This window comes from Pantherophis guttatus, chromosome 2 (assembly GCF_059756535.1).
Source record: "Pantherophis guttatus breed Tessera chromosome 2, ASM5975653v1, whole genome shotgun sequence".
Taxonomy (NCBI): Eukaryota; Metazoa; Chordata; class Lepidosauria; order Squamata; family Colubridae; genus Pantherophis; species Pantherophis guttatus.
Window position 1 is genome coordinate 221,527,408 of NC_142064.1, and position 23,842 is coordinate 221,551,249.

At 36.9% G+C, this 23,842-nt stretch overlaps 1 protein-coding gene across 2 annotated transcripts in view; it reads right to left on the minus strand.

Moving 5' to 3' along the window:
* The window catches only part of DNAH12 (dynein axonemal heavy chain 12), a 96,140-nt gene extending 74,211 nt beyond the window's left edge, over positions 1 to 21,929 (minus strand). For both annotated transcript variants that reach the window (XR_015731666.1, XM_087883706.1), the window contains exons 1-15: positions 21,777 to 21,929; positions 19,902 to 20,074; positions 15,151 to 15,241; positions 11,364 to 11,390; positions 10,265 to 10,454; positions 9,416 to 9,491; positions 9,061 to 9,219; positions 8,190 to 8,385; positions 7,679 to 7,867; positions 6,077 to 6,233; positions 5,217 to 5,308; positions 3,128 to 3,306; positions 2,351 to 2,486; positions 983 to 1,108; positions 620 to 754 (exon numbers count right to left, since the gene is read on the minus strand). Coding sequence is in view for 1 of the 2 variants with exons in the window: in XM_087883706.1 (XP_087739832.1) it covers positions 620 to 754; positions 983 to 1,108; positions 2,351 to 2,486; positions 3,128 to 3,306; positions 5,217 to 5,308; positions 6,077 to 6,233; positions 7,679 to 7,867; positions 8,190 to 8,385; positions 9,061 to 9,219; positions 9,416 to 9,491; positions 10,265 to 10,454; positions 11,364 to 11,390; positions 15,151 to 15,241; positions 19,902 to 20,074 (1,926 nt within the window). In the remaining variant the exon portion in view is untranslated. The remainder of the gene's footprint in view (positions 1 to 619; positions 755 to 982; positions 1,109 to 2,350; positions 2,487 to 3,127; positions 3,307 to 5,216; positions 5,309 to 6,076; positions 6,234 to 7,678; positions 7,868 to 8,189; positions 8,386 to 9,060; positions 9,220 to 9,415; positions 9,492 to 10,264; positions 10,455 to 11,363; positions 11,391 to 15,150; positions 15,242 to 19,901; positions 20,075 to 21,776) is intronic.
* Positions 21,930 to 23,842: the final 1,913 nt, after the last annotated feature.

Here is a 23,842-nt window from a genome sequence, read left to right on the forward strand (position 1 = left end):
AATATAAATGTTTTTTAAAAAAATTAAACAAACTGAAATAAACAGATTTGTTCATCCATATTCAGGTTCTTGTATAAAAACCAGAACAAAGTAAGAAATCATTTTGGTTTACATTTATTGCCACCTCAATACTTCTTTTGAAGAAATATACAGCATATTCCTGATGTTCAAATTTTTTTTGTCAGTAAATTTCTTCTAAATAAATGTTTAACGTTCATTTCTATTGCAACTCCTGCATGAAACTTAGGTGTACAGATGTCATAAGTCCATTAAATCACCTTGTAGCAGCATCAAAATACAAAATATGCTACTATCTTGCATATAAATCCAAAGAATATTATCTCATCAACTATGGCTGCCCCAGGACTTTCTACTTTGAGACTAACACCTTAATGTTACCATTCCAATAATGAATGGCATTTATGTTAATAGTAGAAGTAGCAATGTTTTAATGGGACTATCAGCAACAGAATGTAATTTACTAAGCATTAGAGAATATCAAAATTCATCAGTATAATTTTTTTGTCCTCTAAAAATAGAGTTAATTTTTTTGCTATTTTACCACTGTGTAACTTCCTTATGCAAAGTTTAAGCAAAAATTATTCCAAATATCACAGACCTGTTGCATGCGATCCAAATCACAGTACTCTGTGAATTCATGCATACGACGGATTTGCTTTTCTACTTCCATTATCAATTTCTCACGTTTGGCTAGTAATTCACTTTCACCCTTCCGTTTAGACATTTCTATAATCTACAAGACAAAGAAGAAGCGGAGTGCATTTATGGATAGCATTACCTAACTTCATTAAATCACACTGAATCAATTCAAACATAGCATTCGTCAGTTATTTGGTCTGTAATAGTAAATTTGTCTAACAGCAGTCTTCAAATTTAAGAGATTAAAGCTGAGGTAATTACAAAGCTGCATTTTTTTTCCTCAGACAACATAACATGTAAAAAATTTTAAATTTATATTTACATCATCATTTTCATCAAAGATAGGGTTAATATTTTGAGGCCACAATAAAACAGTTGCATTCAGTGTCAAGTCTTCGGGTTCAAATAAATAAACATCCAGAAGATAATTCATTCGTCGCTGGCATTCCTATAAAAGAAATTAAGTAGTTTATTTCTGCTTTAAACAAGATGTAAATTTGAAGGGAGATTGAGCTCAATTATAATACTGGGTATATCATTCCAATATCTATTAAATTTTCCCAATTAGGAAAAAAAAAGCTGTTCGTGTTTCTTGAGAGTGTAATTCACAGGAGAAATCTGAGGTACGGCAGGTAAATCATACAAAATGATAGCTTGTAGTTGGCAATTTTAAATTTGGCCAGAAGATTGATAATCTGCGTCCCTGCAGGAATGCTTATTCAGCTTCAGCTGATATACTATTTAAAAAACAGATATATGATATTGTTAATGGTGTATGATTTGCTGGAGTTTTGTGTGAAATGTAAGCTCAAGCTATATTGTAATTCTAGTTAAACAACAATAATTAGTAATATTATTAATATTAAGCGCACCAACGTGCCTACCATCCCTGTCCTACTGTCCCCATTTATTCGTATCCTTATCCTGTATTCATAATCATGTTTATACTTATATTTGTTATCTTTATGTGTTTGACAAATAAATAAATAAATAAAAATAATGGATACATTATAAAAACAGGTTCTAGACTTAATGCAATTCACCCCTTTTAAAACACTTCTGTGTTTGATAGTACTGTGAACCAGTAAGTTGAATGTGTGCATTATTTTTAGACCAACTCTAGGCTTTTCTATCTAGAGGTAAGTGAGGATAGGATTGCAGCTTAAATGATTCAGAGATTTCAGTGAAAATATTGTGCATTTGTGATTTAAAATTAAAAACCAAGACTAGAATTAAGTACAGCAGGTGAGGTAGTGTAGTAATATCATATAGGAAAGTAGAGTTTGCTTCCCCCGCCTCCTGCACAAGCATCAGAAAACCTGGAATAAGGACCCTGTAGAAAAAGAAAAATGAATGTGGTGATAGGAAAGAAGAAAAGCTCAAAAGCTTTTGAAGAAAAGCTCAAAATAATATATTTCAATCTTCTGAAAATGACTATAAGCAGCTAATAATTCCAGCCACCCTTCATGTTGGACTCAAGCTCAACCCCAAAAATGCCAACTCTAATTAAAACATTAAAAAGCCAAAAGTTCATATTATAACGGTTCATATTCTAGTGGTATATGCTGCGATGACTAGATGTTAATACTTATATGACTTATTTTACAATATAGGAGAAAAATCAAGATTAGCTGAAATTAAATTAATATGCTATTTGCCACTTAAAAACCAGGTCTCCTAAAATATTTACCTTAATCCTTTCATACAACTTCTGGATACCTATGGTTTTAGCCTTGTCTATAAAGGCTATACTTTCCATCATTTCTTCTGTTGTCTCAGGAACTTTTAATGCACGTTCTTTAATGTTTTCAAATTCATTACATATCCTAAAAATAATTTGATTTGAGTTTTACACATTTTAGATTTACAAAACAATTCTGTACATTTCTATTTCTAGTATCTTCAGTACTGTAGTTGCTACAGTATAGCTTTTATATAAAAGTAATGATTAGTTGTCATTACATCCAAATGCATATAATACAGACCTATACATAGTACTTAATTTTTAAGTGCAACAATGAAAAATCAATCTGTCAGAAAACAATATAGGTAATCCTCAATTTACAACGATGAAATCTGCCCATTATGGTCATAAGTCATGATGGTCATACAGCAAGTAACCAACCAGATTTTACAACTTTTATGCCACATTTCTTAAGCAAATGCCACAGTCATTAAGTGAAGTCATTGTTTGCTATGGGTTAGTTTTGTTGCACATGCTAATTTTCATAAAATATGGTCATATGTCTGAGGATTGCTGCAAACAGTCATAAATGCCAAGCAACCAAATGCAGGTGGACAGGGGGGCATTGGAACTTGGATATCTGTTATAACTTCAAATGGTCACTAAACAACTGATCAGAAGTCAAAGGGTACCTGAATACAAAATGAAAAATGAACAGTGCTACATACAGTATGTGGCAAAAATTTTCTAAGGAAGAGATAATTTGTAATAAAAAATACTCACTTGTTATTTTCTTCTCTATGATTATAAGCTAATAAATCCAATAATTTATATGCAAAGCTTTTTGCTTTTTCACATAACCCTTGCTTCAAGTCATCACAATCTAAACGCACCATAGAGAAGTGAGCTATCATTGGCAAGCTCATTATTTCCGTCGAAAGATTTAAAAATTCATCTATAAGCTTCAAAAGATGATTATATTTGTTATTTTACATATAAATACATAACTGAATACAGTTGAAACAAGTATTTGGAAGAAAGTTTCATTGAACCAATTAGAACATTTGATTATCAGTTTAGTTTAGATTAATGTAAATAAAGTATTATTTTCATTATACGATTACTTGCCAAAAGCACTGATGGTAGATGCCAGCATTCTGTTCTTCTTCATGCAAGTGACATCAAGCCTATTCTAAAATAGCAGCCTCCTACTGATTATGTATACACCATCCAATAATTTTTTTAAAAGAATTGTTTTACTCCTATCCAAAATTCAAATGTTTCACACTACATATAATGGAAGTGCTCTGGAAGCCACAAAAAGATCCTGGGAACCATAAAAAGAGTGCTGAAAATCCCACAATTCATGGGCCACCAGTTGCCTGCATTTGCACTAAATAAACTAGCTTCCCAATGATGCAATGAGGGCTGCATTTCTGCAATCAATGTTAAAGGGAAATTCAACTGCGATTCCAGGCACGACTATACAATCAGGTTGTGGAATTAAGGGTGGGCATTTTGTGGGGACATTTTGTCTTTTGTTTCAGGAAAAAAACTAAACCTGAGTGCATGGAGCATCATCACAAACCTATTATTCCATCAGCATAACATATTTGTTCCTGGCATACCAAGCTACAGATAATGAACAGTCTTCATTTCATTTTTCGTAAATTATATACAAGCTTGCTGCTCTGTGGCTTGACTGGGCAGTTCATTTTGTTTGGTCATAGTCCATAGCCTATTAAAGTAATATTAACTTCACATCTAGACGCCTGAATCTTGGTACACATATAGATCAAGGTATCATAATCATTAAACCATGTAGTAAACATCATGTAGGTTCAATAATGTGATATCTATATATCCTGCAATCACAGCATTGGTTATTAATAGGCTTCTGGGCCCAATCAAAAATCCTGGTTTTTGACCTTTAAAATGCCACATGGATTGACACCAAGATACCTGTAGGACTGTCTCTCCCAACTAGAATTAGCCTACCCTGTGGATTTTTCCCAAGAAATACTGTTCTAGGTCCCCATCTCATGGGAGATTAAGAGAAGGCTCATTCTTAATGGCAATATCTCCAATTATAAAATAGGTAAAAGGAGTCCCCCCCTTGCTTTCATTATGAAAAGTTATCCTATTCTACTGGGATTTTGGTACAGAGATGAATCAGATTTGCTTGTGTAATTTTTGTAATTTTTTTTTAATTTTTTAATGTACTGATGTTTATTTTTAATGCAAACTACCTTGAATCAAAAAAGTTAGAGCAGTATAGAGCTGTAAAAACAAAGCCCCAAACAAACTACAATAAAAGATTATAAAGGAGACATCTAAATACCATTTCTTCAAATCAGGTTACTTATTTTTCTTCACCAAAATGTTTATGGTATTCTCATAATAGCTAGAAATGTGAAATCTGGTTGCCAGGGTTTATTTCAGAAAAATGTATGAGGGAAAAGCAATCAATTATCCATGGTAAGCATCATTATGGTTTTTGTTTCTCTTAAGAGTTCTTTCCAAATGAGCAGCCCAAAATTTTCAGGGATTGAGGTATTTTAAGGAGTAAAATGAAAGCTTTAAGCCTTACAAACATGTAAAGCACCATAACACTCAAAAATACTTTTTTTTAAAAAAGAGACCCATTTTTCCAGTTAGAAATTTAAGGACAAAATTGGAACCCTAAATCTCTGCAAAGATTAAAACACGAATTTTGTCTCATAAATCATCCCCCAAAGCTCAGATTTGTCGAGAAAAAATATAATTGTTTTTCAACTGAACTGGCATAATTTAAATAAGAATCATGGCATTTTACCTGATGTATATTACAGAACAAAAGCCAGGTATATTTATATATTATACATGAAATTACCTCTGCATATTCATCAAAACTGTGTTCCTCAGCTATAAATGTTTTAATACGGTCATCTGCAGCACCATCTACAAGCCAGCCATATTTTTCCACTGTAAGAAAATGAAGAAGGGAATGTGACAAAAAACAAGCAAAATACCCTTTTCCTGCCCATTTTTGACTTATCTATTGTTTCTGGTATTGTAATAAGCCAATTTGTGTATTAGTGGATTGCGTGCTGGTCTTTAGTCCTAAATGATCTTAGACAGTGGTGTGTTCTGCCCGGTTCCGCCGAGCCGGTAGCGGTGACAATATGACATCACCAAACTGGTTCTGGCCCCCCACCCCCCCACCCGTGCATTATTCTTATCTTTTATTTGGCCCCACCTCCAATCTATTGCTGCCTCCTGACTCCCAGCTGATGGCTAGAGGGAAAAAAAACTGTTTAAACTTGCCGAGGGGCTTCAAAGGGCCACCCTACAGCTGATCAGTGTTAAAAGAAAACAAATGAGTAGACCGGTGCCTGCAAAAATAAATGGGTAGACCAGTGCCTGCAAAAATACATGAGTAGATCAGTGCCTGCAAAAATACATGGGTAGACCAGTGCCTTCAAAAATAAATGGGTAGATCGGGACAGCTCTGCAAGCAGTTAAAAGCCTGGTAGACCAGTACCTCTGCTAAATCCTAAATAATTGTCACATGACCATCAAACCACGTCCACAAAATAAGCCATGCCCACAGAACCAGTAGTAAAAATGTTTAGAACCCACCCTGATCTTAGAATTGTCCTATAATAATAGTCACCACAAATCAGCAGCAATTTTATTACATTTGGAACGTTAAAGATATGACTTTGAAAAGAATTATTGTAAACCACTCACCATAAGAATCAAAATGTGCTTTTGCACCTTTCAAATTCTCATCGATTGCTCTCCTCAGTACAGATGAAGCCCATGCTATAACATGGTCAGGAAGTTCAGTGTCAATAGTTGTTACTATGTTTGTACCTCCTAACCATGAATGTATTGTCTGGACATTCTATTCAAAAGAAATTCAAGGATTATTTATGGCTTTTAAGAAATCATTTCATAATATGTAATACTATTTATATACCAGCTTGTTCAACCCAAACTCATAAAATTACTTCAAACATTAATGTACTTATCAGCTTTACAGTAATTGAATATTTTTGAATATGCTTTTATTGAGAGTAAAACTGAATGAACACACTTGAATTGCTTTTGAAATAAACAGAATGATTTCTGAATAAACATACACATGAACATGCTGCATATCACTCTGCTTCTTAACTAATCTTATCACCTCTTACTTTTAGTCCAGAAACTAGTGAATATTTTCAAAGAGACCTCCCCAGCAGTTCTGTGGACCAACCAACTGTATGAAATGGACTATTTATGTATCCTTAGTCTTTACAAATCAAGAAGCTGAGAAAGATTTAAATTCTTTTTTGTATCATCAATATGCACTCAAAAATGCACCTTTTGCTCTAGCAGTAGCAATAGCACTTAGACTTATATACAGCTCCATTGTGATTTACAGCACTCTCCAGGCGATTTACAATGTCAGCATATTGCCCCCAACAATCTGGGTCCTCATTTTACCGATCTCGGAAGTTGGAAAACTGAGTCAACCTTGAGCCCCAGAAATTGTCTGCAATACTGCATTCTGACTACTGCCACCAGCAGCGTCCAGATTCTTATGGAATATTATTCTGAAAGATTTCCCTTTTTTCCCCCAGTGGCACTGTGCATATCGTATATACTTATTACTTATTCATATTTAGAGCAGCCTTATTCATAGAACAGCACAATGAATCCATTCGCGTATTTTCTTTTTCTAACACCTAAAATTAGACTTTACAGTGGGGGATAAAATATTTTAAAATTGATATTTTTTTCTCCCACAAGGGCCTAGTTTCTCATTCCAATGGTCTCTAGTATTCCATTTAATAGGAAATCAAGCATTTATCTAGTCTTCTGCACTTCCGCTTACTATAGACTATGAGTTCATAAGAAGTGCCTACTTATTTTAAGAATTTTTCATTTAATTTCTCATTCACTTAAAAAAACCATGCTGCTCAAGACAGAGAAACAGAGACGAGGTTTTGATACCTCAAGAGCTAGCCAATCAATTCTTTACCTAGCTGCTTCTTAGTAAACTGAGAGAACTGTTTTGCTCTGAATCCAGCCCAGATAGTATTGTCTATGTTTCACCAGATTATTTCTGGAGCAGATTCACAATTCAAACAGTGTTTGTGTTTTAATTATTAAGTGCAAGAAAGTTATTTTAACATTCATAGATAATGATAATCATTTAGCACTGGATGTGAGATTTACAATCATCTGCGCATTACCTGAAAATAAACTGAAATCTATGGGAATTATTAGGATTGATGTGTACGTTATTAAGCAATATAAATTTTACATATTTATGAGATTAAAGTATAATAGATAAAACAGAACCTGCAAAGTTTGTGAAATCAAAGTAATAATACATAAGATGGTTTCTTCCAGATCGTGAAAGCTAGGATAAAAGTCCATTTTCTCGTCATCAAAAGTCAATTCCATTCTGAACAATGGTAGCCATCTCTGATCTTCTAAGTCAAACAACTTCACATAAGCTTCAACAGATCTTTTTAATAACTCCTTCAGCTAAAAAATGTTTAAAAAAGATTTTAGTACACACAATTAAAGCAGTCTTAAGCCCATTCTCTATGTTGTCTTGTTTATTCACAGCTTCCATAATACGAATATGTACATTTTGAAATTTAGAATAAAGTATGAACATTCACGTAACTCTTGCAATAATCTCTCATGGATTCAGATTCAAACATAATTTTTTTATTCCTTTCACAAAGGAGCTTTGAAAGAAAGAGTTTTATGAATGATCTGAATTCTTCTTTTGCTGAAGTGATGGAAAATTAAAATTCTTAAGATGCATACATAATGTTCTACAGAGACATGAAAAAGAGACCTGATTAGACATAAGTGTAGCCACACAGTTATAGAAAGAATCCATTTGATCAGGTTTCACACCCTCCAGGGCTTCTTTTCTGGTAAAGAGGTTGATAACCCTTGGATACCATGTGTTTAATATCTTTTCTTCTGTTTTTAAGCATTTTATAGACACATCATTTTGTAGGGATTCACATTCTATTGGGCCTCTTGACCTATATTAATTTAAGAAATGAAACATTGTCAAGCAAAATCAATGGACAACAAATACAAAGCAAATGTACATGTTAATAGTTATAAAAAAAATTGGAGTCCTTATATTATTCATGTATTTTTGATCCAGATTTAAAACTCACATAAAACATAAGTGAAGTCTGCAACGAAGTATTATGATGTGGAGTGTCATTTCTAGGAAACTAGTTATGTTATTCTACTTCTCAGTTTTTTCATATTTTCCACTACTCAGTCACATTCTCTTTTCACTAGGATTCTTTTTAAATTTTCATAAAATGGAATTTATGTTTTCCTGATTGCTAATAAGGATATTTTCCCAAGCTTGTTCATATTCCTTCTTGTCTATACATGTGTTGCTCTGACTGTATAACAATATCTCTGGAGAATAAATTCATAATTAATGTGGAGAAGAGGCTCTTACCTGTAGGAGATATTATATGGTGGGCATTTTATATTATCTTAAGATTCCTAAATAAATTAATTGCCAAATACTAAAACATTTGATTTGAATTGTAAAAACTATACTATTAGTGATAGCATAGTGATATATTTTACTAAAGGAATATAAATAACAATTTAATAATGCAGTATACCTAATTAGAATTATGGATATATTTTGATATTTAGAAAATTAAATCCAGAACGATAAATGTTACCTGAAACCAGATACATCTACTATAAGTAACATGGAAAACATTCTGTAACCGATTTCAAGGAGAATTCTTAAAGTTGGATGGAGAATATGTAAATTTTCAAAAATCTGTTTTCTTGCTTGAATAAAACTTTTATGCCACGGCCTAGAAAAGTCTAATCCTCTACAAATAAACAAAATGACAATACTAAATACATGGAAGAAAAAAAAGAAACAATATAATTTTGATTAACAAACAGAGAAACATTTTTCAGCTTTAAAATCTTTAAAAGTCAAAATCAGAGTATCAGAAATAAGAAAAAAGATTCCACTTGCTTCAGCAAAACACCTAGATAGCTTTATTAATATAATTTACTCACACAGGTTCAACTGGCAAAGGTCCTTCTTTTTCATATTCAAGTAATTTTACTTCAGGCTTGATAAGAACACTTCGTACTGTGATATATTGGAAATATGTGTTAGGAAATGCTATTTAAAAGTAATATTTTAAAAATTATATTTAACTTCAAGGACTATTCAAAACATTACAGAGACATGCTGGTATTTTGAGAAACAGCTATGCATACTCTTTTAGCATATTACTCATAAAATAATTTTTAAAATGTTTTATTTTCAACAAAATAATTGACATTGATTTGGCTTTTAAAACATGTAAGAAGAACACAGAAGCTACATCATACTTTAGGGATATCAAATGCTAAATTTATTCCTAGATTGTTAAATTAGTAACATTATTGTTTAATTAATTTGGCTTCTCCAATGATGTTGCTTGTCAGAAGGTCACAAAAGGTGATCACATGACCATGGGACACTGCAATCACCATAAATGTGAACCAGTTGCCATGTGCCCAAATTTTGATCATGTGATCGTGGGGATGCTCCAACGGTCATAAGTGTGAAAAACAGCTGTAAATCACTTTTGTCAGTTCCTTTCTAACATCGAAAGGTGACTAAATGATTCTAAGGTGAGGACTACCTATATATGCATAGTCCTATATATAAATGATAACTATTTTTAACATATAGGTAAGTAACATATTAGCATGCTTTGAGAAAAATACATCTGACAATATCTCTGATAGAATCAGGTATCAATATAATTTTTGCTATCTAGGCAAAAAATACATTATATATTTTATGTTATACAAAGAAATATATAGAAAATGTAAGAGAAAATAGGTATTATTGTAACATGATACTGAACTTACCCATATATCTTCTCATACTCATTTCATAATCATCTGTTATCTCATTTAAGAGTTCTTCAACCAGTTTCTCTCTATCCTTGCCCTCCATGAGAGACTGCGGTACCAATGTGAGCATGGAGAGTAACCACTCCTGCTGAATAGGTACCACTGGATTACTTTCAACACATTTCTTCATAAAGAGATAATTATTCTGAAATGAAACCATCATTATGTGATGAAATAAAACTAATGCTTTTTATTGTTTGTGATTTAAAAATATAAATTGTAATATTACTCTGAAAGCTTATCTTTATGTTCCATATTCTACAGGTTGAGAATGCCTTGCTAGCTGTTGCTAAAGGACAACACAGTATGATGTTGACTTTGTGTCTTTTTTGTTGCCTCCAGTTGAAACAGCCTGATTACAGTTCTTTCAGTTTTAAGGCAAAGTTTTCCAAGTTGTGCTAATGAGATAAAATATTACAGTTCTAAAAAGAATAGCCTGGGCAGAACAGTAACTTCCCTACTCAGTCTCCCAGGAATGAACAGACCTTAGCTTATTTTTGTCTTCCCATGCAAGAGAGAATATGCTTAGCACTGTTCGCTGATTGATGCTCAGTATTTTTTATCCTTACACTCTATAAGCATAATCTAACACAAAAAGTGCTAATATGATAAAGGAGGGATTTTTCTATTAGATGTATCAATAAACTTTTAAAAAATCTTACATATCTTAATTAGAAATCTTAATTAATGAATGTGTAAATTTTAATACCATTTTAAAAATGAGAAATTAATGTTACTAATATTTTAATCAAAATCTTTGATAATAATGTTTATAATGTTGATTTGGAAAGGCTACCAAAACAATGAACATGGCTGTCAAATCAAATTGATAATTTGCATAATCCATAAATTGGGATACCCTAACAAGTACGATTTTCAAATTACATTAATAAATAATATTGAGCATCTTCATCATTTGTATGTTAGTTCTATGGATAAGGAACAAACACTATGAATATTAACTGCATTTCCATACCTCATAAAACTTATAAAGTTTATGCAACATGTTACAATCATAACAGGCCTTTTAAAAATCCTTAAATCCTTCACTTACTCTAATTTGTTTCTGTTCACTGTTCATCTGTTGAGAGGGGAAAAAATAAGAAAAGATCACAAAACTGAATGAGAAATTCTTGGTCGTGTCAATGAAAAAAATACTTGTCGAAAATTCAATCAGACTATACCATAACTTTTAATAGCTATGCAATAAATGAAAACTCCTCCTGTTTGTACTGTTGCTGATATCTGCAGCATTGCAGCTCAGACAGCTAGTATAGATCTGCAAAAAGAAAGGGAACTAAGCAGACTATTAGCAGTGAGAAATAAAACAGGTAATACCGTGTTTCCCCAAAAACATACAGTATATATATATATATATATACGTATACGTATACGTATACGTATACATATACATATACATATACATATACATATACATATACATATACATATGTACAGTATAAATATGTACTGCAATCTTAGCCTTTCAAAGTAATCAACTAGTTCCTGACCTAAAAATTATTATAACACATGGCAGGAAAACATACTTTATATATTTATTCTATCTATTCCATTTTTCTACCCACAAGGCCCTCAAAATGGTTAATATGAATTCCACGATATAGATCTTAGTTATTTCCAGAGCTCAGTGGAACCATTTATGCAGTAAAAGTGAAAATTTCAAAAACAAGGAACTTTGTTAACACCTGCCCTAAAGAACAGTATCTTCTTAATAGCTAAAGTGCTAATAGTGATAGCATCAACAGTGATTATGTTGCTTATTCTAATACAAAAACTTTTCACATGTTCCTCTTTTGTTTAATTGAAATTATCTGCTACCTAAAGCTATGGGACTTTCATAAATTAGGATCGAGTTTCTTTGGTTAGGATTGCAATAGATCCAATAGTAGGATTTATACACTATTAATCTATGATTTCTTGATTTATTGAATGAACTACAATAATAAGTAAAAACCAAACAAACTACACAATGACTTAGTACTATTTATGAACTACTCAGAGTGTTGTCTTTTTTTTCTTCTCCCTTCCAAAAGGCAAAGAGTTAGTTGCTGGTTCCCTCACATCAAAATTTCTTATTTTTCTGAAACTGCCCCTCAATGGGTTCAATATTAAGACCTACCTAGTGGCGATAAAAGCGGCAAAGTGTAATTACTTTTCCGCTCTTATTGCATCATCAGAGAATAGTCTGGCCGCCCTGTTCAGGGTGACCCGCTCCTTGCTCCATCCGGGAGTGCGGGAGGACCCCCTGGAAGGCAGGGCCGAGGATTTCGGACAATACCTGTATGACTAAATCACTCAGATCCGGGGGGATTTGGACTCTGACTGGGTAGATTCGGGCAGGGTGACGAGGAATAGTCTTGAGAACATTATCTGGGAAGAGTTTGACTCTGTGACTCCTGATGATGTGGACAGGATTTTGGGGAGACTTAGTGCGGCCACATGTTTACTGGACGCGTGTCCCTCCTGGTTAGTACTGGCTTCCCGGGAGGTTACACGAGGCTGGCTTCAGGGAATTCTCAACGCTTTGTTGAGTGAGGGTTATTTCCCCGCTGCCTTGAAAGAGGCGGTGGTGAGGCCTCTCCTCAAGAAGCCTTCCCTGGACCCGGCAGTATTAGCCAACTATCGTCCTGTCGCCAACCTTCGCTTTGTTGCGAAGGTTGTTGAGAGTGCGGTCACACGACAGTTTCCACAATTCCTGGAGGAAACATCTTATCTAGATCCGTTCCAGTCGGGTTTCAGGTCTGGGCACAGCACGGAAACGGCATTGGTCGTGTTGGTAGATGATCTCTGGAGGACTCGGGACAGGGGTTGCTCCTCTGTTCTGGCCCTGTTAGACCTCTCAGTGGCTTTTGATACCATCGACCATGGTATCATGCTGCACTGGTTGGAAGAGTTGGGGATGGGGGGCACTGTGTTACGGTGGTTCTCCTCCTTTCTCTCAGACCGGTCGCAGTTCGTGTTGGCAGGGGGGCAGAGGTCGACCGCGAGGCCTCTCATTTGTGGAGTGCCTCAGGGGTCGGTCCTCTCACCCCTTCTGTTCAACATTTATGTGAAGCCGCTGGGTGAGATCATCCGTGGCTTTTGGGTGAAGTACCATCAGTACACTGATGACACCCAGCTGTACATCTCCACCCCAGGCCACCCCAACGATACCCTTGAAGTGATGTCCCAGTGCCTGGAGGCTGTGCGGATCTGGATGGGGAGGAACAGGCTCAAGCTCAACCCTTCCAAGACTGAGTGGCTGTGGCTCCCAGCATCCCGATATAGTCAGTTGACTCCATCACTGACTATCGGGGGCGAGTCTTTGGCCCCCGCGGAGAGGGCACGCAATCTGGGAGTCCTCCTGGATACGCAGCTGTCCTTGGAGGAACATCTGACGGCTGTAGCCAGGGGGACCTTCTGTCAGGTTCGCCTGATTCGCCAGTTGCGGCCCTTTCTTGATCGGGATTCCCTGTGCGCAGTCACTCACGCCCTCGTCACCTCACGCCTGGACTACTGCAACGCTCTCTACATGGGGCTCCCCTTGTGGAGCACCCGGAGGCTCCAACTGGTCCAGAATGCCGCTGCGCGGGTAATCATGGGAGCCGCCTGGCGCTTCCACATAACACCGCTCCTGTGTGAGCTGCACTGGCTCCCAGTGGTCTTCCGGGTGCGCTTCAAGGTGTTGGTTACCACCTTTAAAGCGCTCCATGGCATAGGACCTAGTTATCTTCGAGACTGCCTGCTGCTACCGATGACCTCCCATCGACCTGTGCACTCCCACAGAGAGGGCCTCCTCGGGGTGCCATCAGCCAAACAATGTAGGCTGACGACCCCCAGGGGAGGGCCTTCTCTGTGGGGGCACCTACCCTCTGGAATGAGCTGCCCCCAGAGATAAGGAGAATCCAAGACCTCAGTGCCTTCCGCCGTGCCCTTAAAATTTTCTTTTTTCAGCAAGCCAGGCTGGCTTAACACATTTTTTAACATATTTTTAATTTTTTAATTGGTTTGTTATCTTAAATTGGGGCCAAATTAATATATATCCTTTTAATTGCTTTTTAATGTTTGTATTGTATGTTTTTATCTGGCTGTACACCGCCCTGTGTCCCTTGGGAGAAGGTGCGGTATATAAATTCGAAATAAAATAAAAAATAAAATAAAATATTTTGTTGAAACTTGCTGACATAATTTTCTTTACTGATACAGTTTATATGTAACTACTTGAAAAAGCATGGGTCTGTTACTTTTCACTAGGATTATTCATAGGAGTGTTTCATAGAATAAATCATATTCAGTAAGGTAAAAGAAGATGGATGCAAACAAGATTAATAGACCAGCAATTCATTGGGCCTGAATACAACACAGACCAGGGGTCTCCAACCTTTTGGACCTCAGGGACCACCAAATGCATAATTTTAAATCCCGTGGACCACTGTGGGAGGGAGGGGAGGCTCAGCGGCCTTTCGGGCCTACCTGTCTGCTTCTGTGAGGCCTCCGGGTGGGAGGCCCGAGAGAAAGCGCATGGTCCAGGCACACAGCCTGGAAACCTCTTTTATGTTCCTTCTCTCAAGAAGCTTGGTCAATCTGAGTGAAGGAAAATGAAGACGGGCAGACTGACAGTGGCTTGCTGATATTGGTGGGAAAGTCAGTCCCATATTCCAGAACTGTAGTAGTCACAGGACTGGCCCTTTGGTCATCCCGGAGCAGCTCCTCCACCAGGTGCACCAGCCTGCAGGGGAGCTGCCTGCTCTACTGGTTGTTGACCACTGATGCAGACTGATATGACAGTGCTGTAATATATTTCTGTAATCCATATATATATATTGAAATAAAAAACTTACAGTATAAGGCAGTTGTGGAGCAACAGGCTCAGGCTCTCTTTTAAGAAATTCCTCCAAGGACATTGTATAATCTTTTGTGGCAACATTAATTCTGAAGTAAAACAAAAAATAGTGAGCAATATAAATTTCTTTTATATTTCTGTAAGTGTCTCAGACTTGTATCTATTTCTTACCAAGCTTGTTGGTACTGAATGGCAAACTGGCTAACATGCAAACATAATCAAACTAAATCATATAGATTTGAGAAGGATTAGCCACTTAATTATTTATAATTTATTAGCAGAGTAACAGAATAACAGAGTGGAAAGGGACCTTGGATGTCTTCTAGTTCAACCCCCTGTTCAAGCAAGAAACCCTGTACCATTTCAGACAAATGTGTCCAATCTCTTCTTAAAAACCTCCATGTTAGAGGACCCACAACTTCTGGAGGCAAGCCGTTCCACTGATTGTTCTAACTGTCAGGAAATTTCTCCTTAGTTCTAATTTGCTTCTCTCTTTGATTAGTTTTCATCCATTGCTTCTTATCCTGTCTTTAGGTGCTTTGGAGAATGAGTTGACCCTTTTTTTGAGGCAGCCCCTTAAATATTGGAACACTGCTATCATGTCACCCTTAGTCCTTCTTTTCATTAAATTAGACATTTAATGAAATTCCTACAAACATTCTTTGTATGTTTTAGCCTCTAGTTCCCTAATCATATTTGTTGCTCTTCTCTGCACTCTTTCTAGAATCTCAACATTTATTTTACCCCTACTTTAAATTTAGTTCTCTCCTCTTACACTGCATCATGATGATGGCAGTGGTGGTATATTCCAGAGAAAGATAAAGGAAGACTAATAATATATATCAAAAATATATATTCTCAGTAGGGTCATCAAACAGATGAAAGTCAATCCAGCTGTCCAATTAAAGCAACAGACAGTAGCAATATAAGAAGTTGCTGGAAACAGATGATTTCTTTAGTGACAACAGCAAAGGCATGAACTCATATTGCATGGGAAAAGTCATTGGTAGGTAAACCACTCCTATATTTTAACAAGAAAATCACATGAATAGACAACATAAAGCGATCAATGATATAGTACCAGATGATGACCCTTCAGGTTGGATGGCACTTAACATACTACTGAGAAAAAGCTGAGGATTTTTTGAATACTAATGGTGTTTGAACATTATGACGGTTAATTTAAAACCTTCAGGATATCTGATTGCAGATATTGCCATGCAGGAAAAGAAAATCCAAAGCTGCATAGATAGTGGAAATGTGAAACATAAGCAGCATGAATATGGGAAATCTGAATTCAGTGAAAGTTGAAATGAATCAAGGAGACATTGTCATCTTGGGATCAGGAAACTGATATAAATTGGAATTGGATTTTATAGTCAAAAGAATGCACTGTTTAGTACTCAGAAAAGAAAAAACAACAGAGGAGAATTTATGTTGCTTTCATATTTAGGAAACATGTAGCAAAAATTGAATGTGTACACTTAACAAATTTGTATAAATGGGCATCTATCAGTGGAACATAACATACAAATCAATTAAAGAACCAAGTCTAACAGATTTAACAGATTAACAGAGTTGGAAGGGACCTTATAGGTCATCTAATCCAATCCCCTGCTCAAACAGGAGACTGCACACCATTTCTGACAAATGGCAGTCTTGAAAGTCTCAAGTGATGAAGTCAAGATCACTTAGTACAACATAGTTAATAACTGAATAATTTTTATTTATTTATTTATCTAATTTATTTGCAGCCCATCTTGTAATGATTTGATTCTGGGCAGCTTCGAGAATTAAAACATCAAGATCCTAACAAATAAATAACTTTAAAAGAATAAAAATAGAAATCCAAATCCCAATCAAAATAAAATATAGTTAAATGATGGGGATGGAGGAACAGGATGCACGGAGAAGGGAGAGGGGATTGCCTCTTAATTCAACAATCACCTCCAATGCGATGCTCCCCAGTTAGGGCCCCAAGCCATCTGGCGGAGCAAGTTTCCTGCAGAAGGACAAAAGAGTGGGAGACAATCTCACCTCAGCAAGTAAGATTTTCCAAAGGGCAGGAGACATGGCAGAGAAGGCCCTTCTCTTGGACCCTAGCAACTGGAATTTCTTTATAAATGGAGCTCAAAGCATGCCTCCTCTGCCAGCACAGATTGGGCAGGCCAGTCCCAATGGGATGAGACAATCAGACTTCACAGACAATTATGCAAAGTGTACTTTAGTCTGGGAAGATTCTGTCTATTTAGGTGAACAGCAATAAAAGAATTACTTTGTGCATTTATATGTGTCATTCTTGGTTTTCCACACCTGACAGATCCAGGCAAACTCTGGAATGAACTCAAATATGTTATTATGGATGAATGTGAAAAGAGACAAAGACCAAGAAAAAGAGGAAAGTAAATTGAATGTCAGAGCAAACTTTAAATTTCCAAAAAGAGGAGCTAAAGCCAAGGAAGAAAAAGATCTCATGAAGAAACAAAGTACCGTATTTTTCGGCTTATAAAATGCTCTGGACTATAAGACGCACTTAGCTTTTGGGGAGGAAAACAAGAAAAAAAAATTGTCTCCCAGCAATTTGCCTCCTTTCAGCAAACAGCAAACAGCCTGGTCAGCTTCAGCACAGCCTGATTTAGCATGAGCAGCTGATTGGCGGTTGGATCTGCCTCCTGGAATACCGCCTATCAGGTATTCCAGGCTGCAGGGATTGCCATCGCCCATCACCACCATTGCCCCCCATCGTACACCCCATTTTTGGCCTCTGCGTGTCCCATTTTCAGCCTCCACACATCCCATTTTCGGCCTGGGTTCCAGGGCGGCAGGGATAGGCGGTGGCGGCAATCCCCACTGCCTGGAATGGGCCAAAAACGGGGTCTGCGGAGGCCAAAAACGGGGCGTGTGGAAGCCAAAAATGGGGGGCGCAGAGGCAGCGATAGGTGGCAGCAGCTGTGGGTGGCGGCGGTGATGGTCAGTGGCGATCCCCACAGCCTGGAACAGCTAATAGACGGTATTCTGGGAGGCAAATCCAACAGCCAATCAGCTGTTCATGCTACATCAGGCTGTGCTGAAGCTGACCGGGCTGTTTACTGTTTGCTGCACGGAGGCAAATTGCTGGGAGGCAGAGGCCAAAGGGTGGGGGCTGGCAGGTGGGCAGGGCTTTGGCAACATTTGCTGTAGAAAATGCACAGACATTTCCACCCACTTTTGGGGGGAAAGTGTGACTTATACACCGAAAAATACGGTATTTCAAACAGGGTAGATGAGAAGCCGTATTACAATGACATTTGTAAAGACATCAGAGATGGAAAGAGACAAGTTAAAAACAAGGTAAATGTAGAAGAGTACAGAAATGATGTTGAAGAAAATATGCAGCAATGTTTGGAAAAATATGAACTAGTATAAAGACAACTAAAGTAATCCCAACAAGTGAAGCCTTACAATTGACAATGAACATTTTGAAGAAGATGATAGCTTCTGCCTATTAGAAACATCTATTAATGGTAAAAGTGTAGGAGAAGGAATGGCAGAACCTAGGGGTGGGTGAAAAGAGGGATCAGCCTAGAATCCTTACATAGCCACAAACAAACTAAGTCCAACCTCCCTTTGAGGCTGTTGATCCTTATCTAACTCTAACAAGGTACTGTCTGAGAAAAAACCCTTATATACATAGGCTTTTAGCAATAAATCAGTTTAATTGAAACTTCACGTGCGGACCTGGTCTTTTAATGCCTGACATAAAGCTTCAACAATCAAGGGATATGCCTTAGACTAGCATTTGAAAAGTAGCATGAAGGTCTTGGAAAAAATATACAGATGTGGAGATATGCCTATAACTACAACTACCAGGACTGTGTAAGCAAAAGTTTTCCTTCTGAGTGTCTATGGAAGAGAAATCTGCATTGGAAAAAGCAGGATAGAAAACATATTGATATTCAATACTTTTGCACCTTGGTGTTGAAGAGGATTTCTGAGAATTCTATTGATAGCCCATAAAACAATCAACTGAATCATTAAAGAAATTAATCCAGAGTTCTCATTGGAGGCACAAATGACCAGGCTCAAATTTTGGATAAATTATGAAAAGATCTAGCTGCCTTGAGAAGACTATAATGCTGGGAAAGGTGGAAGGCAAGACAAAAAGAGAATGACTAACAGCAAGGTGGAAGGATTCAATTACAGGAGGTCACTTGCAACCTTCCCTTCCATTGGGGGAACTTTGCTTGTCAGAAGCCAGCTGGGAAGATTGCAAATGGTGATCATGTGACACCAAGATGCTGCAACTGTTGTAAATGCAAGCTGGTTTCCAAGCACTCAGATCATGATCAAACCACCAAGGGGATGCTATGACGGCTGTAAGTGCAAGGACCAGTCATAAGTCACTTTTTTCACCACACTGTACCTTTCAACAATTGCTAAGTGAATGGTCTTAAATTGAGGACTGCCTGCAACCATGAGCCATGGTTTATACCATTGTATTGTGTAAGCTCAGCTTATGTTGGATATTTTACCTTTTAAGTATCTGTTTTTCTGTACATTTTTAGGTAAAGCATTTGCTATTGAATTAAACATGATCATCTGCTAATATTTTATATCCAGCAATTTGCAGGTGTATCAGTAGCAAAGTATGCAAGACATGTGTGTCAGGTAGGAATCTACAAACTGCCTTTTGAGCCCTAGAACAGAGAATAAGACAAGCACAACCACTACCATTCCATAATAATTGCTGTACAGAAAGAGAGATGTTACATGATTTTGTTAAGCATCTTCTGCTGTTCCGATACTCTTCGGTATTTCATCAATTTCTTCTGTTTTTCAGTCAACTCCTTAGATGTGGAAGGAAGAGCTATAGGTGGTAATTGAAGGTTCCATACATCTTCATCTTCATCAGGAGTGTTTGTTGATTTACTTGGAGCTGACATCTAAAATAAAAGCAAGTATTTTTGACAGAGAAAAAAACGGTACAATTATTAAACTAATTTTCATAAAGATCAGATTATGGCAATCATTTTAATATAGATAAAGATGTTAATTTACTGATTATGCAGAGATGGCTGGAAGTCAAAACATAATATATAATATGTAGTAATTCCATGTTGATAAGTGCAGTGTTATTATTCATTTTCATTTAATTGATACTATTCTTTTTCAAAATTCCAATCAATAATGGAAACTAATAACTTTCAGGATCATTGATTTAATTAAGTGCTTTGGATTCCTGAATATGACCCTAACTTTAAGCAAGAACTTGTGATTAGTACTTTCGTATGAAGGTATACATGTATGTATTTTTAAAAAAAGAGTTTCTAGTATCCCTCACTCTTGACATGGATCAAGAAGCAGAACCTAGAATAGAGCTCATCTACTTTACCAGCTAGGATAAAACATGTAAAGACAAATCAGTAATCAATTAAATAAAAAAAAAATACAATCTGGCTTGTTCTTTCCCTTGATTGGATGAGAGGAGAAACTTTTCATGTACTTTGTGCAGCTTGCCGATATGCTCAATATTTGTAAGCTGCAGTATTATGTGAGAACAGGGCCAATCATTTCAAAAACATTTGTAAGGGGGAAGTTAGAGAAATATATAAGAAAATAACCTAACAATTAGCAATAATAGCAATGTAAATAATACATCCTGTGATGATACCTCTAACACCATAAAATATCAACATCTGCCTATTCCAGGTCCTTGGGAAGGACTCTATAGAGGTAGATAAAAAAGTCAGATAAAAATCTGGCTGACTGTGTAACAAACCATTCAGATACCTGGTCAATATGGTATCGAATACCAATGAATAGGGAATAACAATAAGACAGGATTTTTGCTTCCATTTCCAGCAATTGAGCTATGCCAGTATTTCTCAAAGTGTGGATCCTTGAGGTCCTTCAGATTCCACAAAATCAAAATTATTTGCTGGCTTATGTTGAAAAATAATTCAATACTAAAATCCCATCAAGCAATTGTGAGAAGCACTAGTGGAAGGCAATGTAGCCATATTTAATATGGTAAATATAAATCCCATATAAGCAAAATATCTTTTGAGGGCCTCCATCATTTTAAACATAGAAAGGGGTCCTCAAAGAGAAAAGTTTAAGAAACACTATAGATTGAGATACACAATCTATTTATACACATTTATATCCGACCACAACGGTGTACAGGCAGCTGGCTCTAGGCGGCTTCTCATTCCAGAGAAAGGGCTCCCCAAGGGGGGAAAAAAATCACAAAGCAAGTTCACAAAGATTGGTGTTTCTATTCAAACCCCCACCCACCCCCCACTTGCAAACTTGCAATGGGAGTATAGGTAAATTCAGTTAATTTCAAGCGCTCTCCGAGATCAGCAGCATCTATATAGGAAGAAAAAGTTGCACTGAATTCAACAGTGGGTTGGTTTTGTAGGAAGAGCAGGGCAGCTTCATTTGTAGCAACAGCTGCCTTGCCCTATCCCGGAAAATACAGTAAGTCTCCAAGCAGGCAGCAGAAGGAATGCTAGCTGCAATCCTGGAGCCATAAAACACCCCCTTGTTTGAAATATAGCTCTATCTCGCTCTCGCTCTGCAGCCACGTTTGGGAGGCATCCGGCCGAGCCCAGTCGTCTTGACACCTTCTGGGCCCCTCACCTCTCTCAGGGATGGTGGGATCGCTTGGGCTTAGCCGAGAAAAGGGGAGCGACGAAGGCAAGAAGGCCCGGCGTCCAATTCCGTAAGCGCCGGCACTGGCTTGTCAACAAGGCGTTGGTTGCTATGGGAACGAGGTAGGGCCCCACCCACCCCCAGTCTGTTTGGCGGACGGTCCCCGCCCCCCGCTTCAAATTCACCCGCCGCGCGAGGAGGGCTCGCGATGCCTGAGGCTTAGCTGGGGGAAGGGTATTTCCTCGCTGCTTAAACCGGGAGGTGGAAGCGCTGTACGGAGGCGGTTGATTTTGCTTTATTTCTCCAAAAGGGACGCACCGTTGGGCCCGTGCCAAATGCGCCTCTTTTATTTTTGAATTCCTGCCTTTCCCGAAGGACAGTTAAAAACGAGCGCCGCGAGGAAAAGGCGTCTTAATCTTGCTCAGACACACTTTGCTGCCACTTATGTTAGCCGTTGAACTCTTATTATAAGAGGAGCCCCACGAGCAACATTTGGACTAACTTTGGAAGTGTTAATGACGTTGTCGTTAAAAGCAGGGTGACGAGAAACGAAATATCACTTCAAGGCGATGAATTGGGATTTTTTTAAAAAACATTGAACCGATAAAATAGTGCTATTCTGACGACCCCTTACGTAGCAAGAGTATGTAAAAGCCAGTATGCTGTTGTGGTTCAGATGTACTGAGACTCAAATTCAGCTCTTCCCTCAACGATTGGAACTGAATGGCTTTCAGATCTTTTAGAGATGGCTTGCTTATATTATTATGAAAAAGCAAAAAGTTGTGATTTGATGTTAATGCCTTATTTTACTGCAACAGAGAGTGGGAAGTCAATGTTTCTTTCCCCCCTCACTTCTTATCTTTCCTCACTTCTCTTCCCCCTTTTCCTCCCCACCGTTTTTCTATTTGCTTTCCTATATATTTTATTTTCCTATTTTGTATTTTGTATCTTATTTTATTTTATAACTCAATAAAAAATTATTTTAAAAACCCGATTGACTTTCAGAGTGTGAGTTTCATCTCACTGTTGTAAGCTGGGTTAAGGTTCTGGAGAAAAAAGTAAAACATAAATTGAAGTATAAGGCACTGTCATACTCTAGACCCAAATATTACTTCATCTAGCTCCCTACTGTTTATCCAGTATTGCCTGGCAAAAGCTAATATTATCTGGCTCTTTTTGGAGATTAAAGGAAGCAAGGCATTCGGACTGTACCTCTCTACTTCACTCTCTCTTCCAACATACACAAATATGAAAAGTTAAACTTTATTGTATAGGATTATAAAGAGGTACTGTAAGAATCTAATTGCTGAATGGATACATAAAAAGAAGTACTATTATAATCCTTAGTTTGCTGAATGGATACAATGTGAACCAATGCAAGGATTCGTCAAAGCAACATATTTGTTCAAAAGTTATTGGTGTTCCATGGAAATAAGTTCAAGAAGGATGGAACAAGAAGCTACTCAGATTCAGATGCAGAATCAGTGGAGTTAAGTTTCTTCAGACTGATTACTATAAAAAGTGAAGAACTGAAGAAAGATTCTTCACTCTGACGATAAATACATGTCCCTGGTGGTGTGTACTTTTGATGCCTGAATAATCATGGTGAGTTTTGCAACTTTGTGTTTTTGTCATGTTGTCAGCTTCAAAATTTAGGAGTTCAAGAGGCCCTATTATTCCCATGGTTTCCCTACATTGGCCTCAAAATTGTCTTCAAAAAGAATTACATCACTAAATTGCCACTGTGACACAGTGCTGGACGATAAAGCACAAAAACAAGCTCTAACTGATATCAATTATCAATCAGTCTTCCAAGAATTTAACTATTTCTTTGCTCTCTAAGTATGCAAATAAAATTACTTTATCACAGCAAACATTTTTTTCTGTGACCTGTTTGCTAGACCTGTTCATATACTGCTGTTGAGGTGTTTTTATTCCTATTCACTTTGTTTTATTATACATTCCCTAATGTGTACTGTTCATGACCCAAGTATACAAAGATTAGATACAAATTCTGAAACAAATGAAACAAAACTAGTTCGAATGAAAGTTAC